This window comes from Sinocyclocheilus anshuiensis, unplaced genomic scaffold, assembly GCF_001515605.1.
Source record: "Sinocyclocheilus anshuiensis isolate Anshui unplaced genomic scaffold, SAMN03320099.WGS_v1.1 scaffold2089, whole genome shotgun sequence".
Classification (NCBI taxonomy): domain Eukaryota; kingdom Metazoa; phylum Chordata; class Actinopteri; order Cypriniformes; family Cyprinidae; genus Sinocyclocheilus; species Sinocyclocheilus anshuiensis.
In genome coordinates, this window is record NW_015549564.1 from 100,647 (window position 1) to 106,976 (window position 6,330).

Below are 6,330 nucleotides of genomic sequence, written 5' to 3' on the forward strand. Positions count from 1 at the left end.
TATTGAGCTTTCCTTCTCTCTGACGAGTCCCTCAGTCCCTGCCACTGAAAAACAGCCCCTCGGCATGAGGCTGCTACCAGCACACTTTACTGTTGGGATGCTACTCTGGAGGTGATGAGCAGTGCCTGGTTTCCTCCAAACATGATGCTTGGAATTGCGGTTCATCAGACCAGAGAATCTTGTTTCTCACAATCTGAGAGTTCTTTAGGTGCTTTGTTGCAAATTCCAAGTGGGTTTTCATGTATCTTCACTGAGGAGAGGATTGAGTTTGGCCACACCGCCATAAAGACCGGATCGCTGGAGTGTTGCAGTGATGTTTGTCCTTCTGTAAGTTTCTCCTATCTCCACATATGATCATGGAGCTCAACTAGAGTGACCATCAGGTTCTTGGTCACCAGTCTAACCAAAGCCCTTCTCCATCGATTGCTCAGTTTCGCCAGGAGGCCAGCTCTAGGAAGAGTCATGTTGTTGTTGTTTTTTTCAAACTTCTTCCACTAAGATTAATGGAGACTACATGCTTCTGCAAACCTTCAATGCATCAGAATTTTTTTCTGAACTCTTCCCCAGAAGTGTGCCTTGACACAATCCTGTCTCTGAGCTCTACAGGCAGTTGTTTTGACCTCAGGGCTTGGTTTTTGCTCTGATATGCATTTTCAGCAGTTAGAACTTTTATTGATAAGTGTGTGTCTTTCCAAATCGTACCCATTCAAATGAATTTGCCACAGGTTAACGCCACTCGAAGTGTAGCAACATCTACAAGCAATATGAATGATCCTGAGCGAAATTTCAACTGTCCCAGGAAAGGGTATGAATACTTATGCAATGGAATCATTTCAGTTTTTTATTTCTAATAAATTTGCAAAGTTGTTACAAATCTCTTTTTTGCTTTGTCATTATGGTGTATGGGAAAAAAGTTATTTAAAGCAGTTTAACATAAGGCTGCAACATAATAAAACGTGAAAAAATTAAGGGGTATGAATACTTTTTAGGCACTGTGTATATATATATATATATATATATATATATATATATATATATATACAACACATTCTGTGGTAACACTTTGACTGAAGTTAGTCAGCCGGAAACCCCGCCACATGGTCAAATCCAACTGCAGATCTAAATATAGTGCAAAGACACAGATGAGGTCACTCTCAATGGGGCCCCTTCCATGACTTTTGCGAGGAAATGAGAAAACATGAGGGGAACATGATGAGACTGCGGACTTAATGTCTAATCCACTGCTGAACCTACAAACATGAGGCTAGAAGCATTTACTTGGAACATTTAAGGTACCTAAAACAAATCTGAGAGCAGCACTATTAGTAAGTTTGATGAAAGAGTGAAAATCCATCCAAACTCATTTATGAACATGTGTGAAACATATCTACTATGTATACCCTGAGGAAGTGATGTGACTTCTTTACTTCAAATGACACACTTGCCCATAAAATATAGCACTACATTACTTTCAATTTTAGCTGGGGGTGGGTATGTCCCACTTAAGTGTTCCAAATGTATTAGAAGACTATGTCAGTGGTTCTAAACTTGCTTTTTTCCCCTTTTTTTCTTCTGTTTTCTTTATTACCTTTATTACCATTAAGGTCCAGCTATGGCAGCTATGACAAAAATTATCCTGTATCTTAATTAGAAATTATAAAAACACATTTGTAATGTTTATTAACAAATATTATCAAACAAACATATTCAGTAACAAATTAAAAAACATATAGCCTTCAATTAAAAAACAAATCTGTAAAAATAGGAAATCTAACAGAATACGAAATCTAAGATGAAAATGAACTCTACAACATAAAACATTAAAAATGTGACTAATACATGCAAATACAGTAGGTTAACTAAACAAACAAACAAAACAAAAAAACACTGAACACAAAACATTTTAAATGTAATCTTGTATAACTTTTTTTTCTGTTTTCTCTAAACACTTTAAATGAATTTTAACCGTGACCATATTTTAAAGCTTTATACTCTGCATTAAACCTACGGCCCACTTTAGCTAGCACACTCAGCCAAAGTACGGCAGCAATTTTTAATCACATTACAAGAAAAACTTTTTTGAAATGCATTCTTTGCATTTTAATGTTAACTGCAGTAACAAATAATACAGGTACGGTCACAATTATATTTGTTTACATTTACTGAGAACCTCATAAGTTGGAAATTAAAATGTCAATGTCAAAGAGCTTACTACCTTTCATGATGGAGTCTTCCTTTAAGGTGTAGTAACAATTACCAAGGTAATATTGCATCAGCCAAACTATTTTTTCATTTAAAGAAATAGGGTCTCTTTATCTAAAGACCATTGTTATGCATTGTTATGTTATGCATTGTTATCCTTTGTGCACAGTACAAACAAGGTTAAATGGCCACTTTAACTGAATTCACCCTTTATTTTATTTAGACACAAGCAAAATGTTACTTACTGATCTATACATTATAAGACTTTTTACAATTTAATTTTACCATAAATAAAAGTTAAATCAGCTATAATATGAAAATAGAATTTTCAAATAAGATAAAACTAAAAAATGCTGTTAGTCAATGTTTAATTTAGTTTACTAACTATAAATGAAGGTGATATTCTCTTTTGAAGGACCTCAATGTTTATTGTGATGTCTTTAAAATATGCATAATTTGTAATTAATTTAAAAATAAACAAACAAATTAATACAATTAATGAAACCCCCCACATTAATTTCTGCAGACCCTAAAGCTATAGACAGTTTGTGTGCACATCAACATTCTGGTGTCAAGTGCAAATACTATTTAAATATTTTAAACTATTTTCAAGGTATTAAATTGGGTTACCACTTGTGCTGAAGCAAGACCAGCTGAGAACCATACAGTAGTCACTCTCAGAAACTCTATCCCTATCAGACACTTTAATCATTTTAAAATATGTTTATTTATGAGTCATTTGCAAGCAAAACCACCCATGTATTCACACTGCTTTACCTATGCATTTAAATCTTTCTATAAATACATGAAAGCAACAAATTCACAGAAATAAAAGCAAAATAGCTTGTTCAAAGTATATTTAAAATGGTTTGATTGAGGCCTGTTCAGTACATTTCATAAACTGAATACAGGCGTTTGTACAGTAATTGTTGTCTACCAAATAAAAATTAAAAATGTACCGGTCACATTAGTATGTCCTCAGCGGTTCTGATTCATTCTCTGAAACATTCATTCTCTTATGGTGTAATATTTAAACATTAAAGGAGGCAACTATTTGTTCAACTGTACACTAACACCTTGGTTACACCTAAAACAGTTGTTGTCATACAGAGCACATGTGAACCTCTGTTTTGAGAAAGTATACCTGCCAGTGTATTTTAATTCATTAACAGACAGCAACATCACGATGAGCATGATAAAGAGATCAATTGCTTTCTATCTCTTATCACGTAATTCAGCATAATGTGGTTCATGAAAAAAAGAATCAAATAATAATCCTCTACTTACAAAAACAAACCTGTGCCAACAAACTTAAGCTGTGAAGCCTATTGGTATTTAAACTCTGTGGGCAGTCCATTTACCATGATCAACATGCCACAATTATTAAGCCATTCACATAATTTAGCAAAAGTCCATCCAGTGGCCAGCCTGGATGTCTTTTAGAGTGGCTCATATGACTTTAGATAGCTTTGAAATATTGACCTCACAATACAAGCACAGTGTGTTCTATGAGTAAAAAAAAAGTCACTTTTGCTGGAATACCCGAAAACGCAATCTTTTCGAGGAGGGTGTCTTTTGTGTCACAGGTTTGTGAAGTTTTTTCACATGAGTCGGCAACAGTTCAAACAGCCAGCGGGTGGTCTTGGTCTTCTCTGTAAGGATGCTCGAGTAGCGGTCTCAAACACTTCCCGAACCCCCTCTTTCGTTTTGGCAGAGCACTCCGTGTAGTCGTGCGCTCCGATGCGAGCAGCCATGGCACGTCCGTCCTCCGTTCTCACTGGCTCCCGTTTCATTCTCGACAGCTCACTTCTCACATTGTCATCGCTCCGCAAATCTTTCTTATTCGCCACCAAAATTACGGGCACATTAGGACAGAAATGTTTCACTTCCGGCACCCACTTTTCAAGAACGTTTTCCAGAGAGTCTGGACTGTCCACGGAGAAGCACATGAGGATAACATCGGTGTCCGGATAGGACAAGGGTCTCAGTCGGTCGTAGTCCTCCTGCCCCGCCGTATCCCATAAAGCCAGCTGAACTCGTTTGGAGTCCACTTCAATGTCTGCCACGTAAGTTTCAAAAACGGTGGGCACGTAAACCTCTGGAAATTCATCTTTGCTGAAAACGATTAACAGACAGGTCTTTCCACATGCCCCGTCCCCAACCACCACCAGCTTTTTACGAATACACGCCATCAAGTGTTACAGGACCTGAAAGTAGCGGAATAACGCTTACAAACTGCGTAGGTAGCTGGGTTAAACATGAAACAAGATGTGTCAGTACGGACTTTATAAGCGCTCTGTGAGTTCTTAATATAGCAGTCCAATCAGTGTGAGGGAGTGCCTCTGATCTCACTCTCTTTCCACATGAGTCAAGTTCTGTCGGGACAGTTTTCACTGAGCACAAGCAGCCTGAAAAAAAAAAGTTTTTAATACTCCTTCTTTATTATGTTGGCTTCAGCTGAGAAAGACAATGTAGAACTATAGCCTATACCTATAGACTCTACATTCTGTGATTGTAAATTTATGAAATTTTTGGAAGTTTTAATAGTCTGTTATATGAGAACCGTAAATCCGATCAGTTGAAAAGGTGTTGCAACAATAACGCTTAGATCTAGATTAATTAAACACAAAACTTAATTTTTTTTTTTAAATAAGCAGACCTACATTTTTTTATTTAGATGTTAATACAGAGTTAGGCTACTTTAATCCTGTTGCTCCATTACTTTACACTTTATTTAAATCTTAGGGCAGTGCTGCTCTGTCACCAGCGGAGGTAGCCACTCTCTGCAGCGAATCATACCTGTTGTTTTTTGTTATCTGTCTTTTTTTAGGGGTTGTTATTGTTAATATTTTCAAAGATAAATGACCTAAAAGTGACTGGGCAGACCAAACCGTAAATTTAAGTTAAGGCGTAGAGACTTTGAGGGATGACAGTACCCACTCCATCTAGACACCAAGGCTCGCCCCGATCAGCCTGACGGGGGCACTACAGCAATCAAAAGTCTGGCGACATCAAGCGGGCGTGGTTTGAGCGCAAGGTCAAGGAGCATGCGCAGTTTACACGCTCCGTGTGAAGCCCACGAAGCGGCGATGATCTCGTTGGTACTCAATGGTTTGTTTACTTTTCTCTCATTTTAAATATGACTGATCTGATGTTAAATGTTAAAAACGGCGAAAGAAGTACTTTTGTTGAGTGAAAGTACAAGTTTTACTCAGGTATTGTGCTTGTTATCTCAGGTTGTGAGCTTGTTATCTCAGGTTGTGTGCTTGGTGTCTCAGGTATTTTGTGCTTGGTGTCTCAGGTATTTTGTGCTTGGTGTCTCAGGTATTGTGCTTGGTGTCTCAGGTTGTGTGCTTGGTGTCTCAGGTATTGTGCGCGTGGTGTCTCAGGTTTTGTGTGCCTGGTGTCTCAGGTTTTGTGTGCCTGGTGTCTCAGGTTTTGTGTGCTCAGTGTCTTATTTATTAATGTTAATAAATAGACCTTTTATGATATATAAAATATTGAAGAGTCACCTGAAGAGCATATACGTGAGATATATATATATATATATAAATATAAATATATAAATATATATATATATATATATATATATAAGGTCACTGCTTAGTCCTATTTGAAGTTATCCTAACAGGGGTAGAAGGGCAGTTTTTAAGCATATTTCATAAATTAATTGTATTCTGAAGCACAGTATAAAAAGCTTATATGAGATATTTGAAAAATAACTGATCAAAATTAGAAAACACACATAATTATCTGTTAATCTGGCACCTGGTGCTAATGTCTTTATATGACAAAACCTATTTAACGCAGCATTCCTCTAATTTTCAGATTGCAAGACAACGGGCCGCTCTAAGGTGACTAAAACCTTTCGACAGGAGGTTGTCCAGATGAAAGCTAAAGGGATGAACCTTTCAGCCACTGCAAGAGAAGCTGGTCGTTCCAAATCTGTGATTTCTCGAATATTGTAGGTTCAAGTCCCCCCAAAAGGCTTGTCGTCCACGTCCAGCTGGAATTGCTCACCAGTTCAGTGCTGAACAGGGTAAGGATCTGTCTCAGCACGTTTAAGAGAAGTCGGACCGAAAGCACACTTTGCAGTGACGAAGCCTCTCATCAGCAGAAAGAATCAAA

At 37.4% G+C, this 6,330-nt stretch overlaps 1 protein-coding gene across 1 annotated transcript; it reads right to left on the bottom strand.

Moving 5' to 3' along the window:
- Positions 1 to 2,604: 2,604 nt before the first annotated feature.
- LOC107657220 (rho-related GTP-binding protein RhoB-like) lies at positions 2,605 to 4,465 on the bottom strand. Its single transcript, XM_016445246.1, has one exon. It carries the CDS (start codon positions 4,392 to 4,394, stop codon positions 3,804 to 3,806), a length of 591 nt encoding a protein of 196 aa, XP_016300732.1. The 5' UTR covers positions 4,395 to 4,465; the 3' UTR covers positions 2,605 to 3,803.
- Positions 4,466 to 6,330: the final 1,865 nt, after the last annotated feature.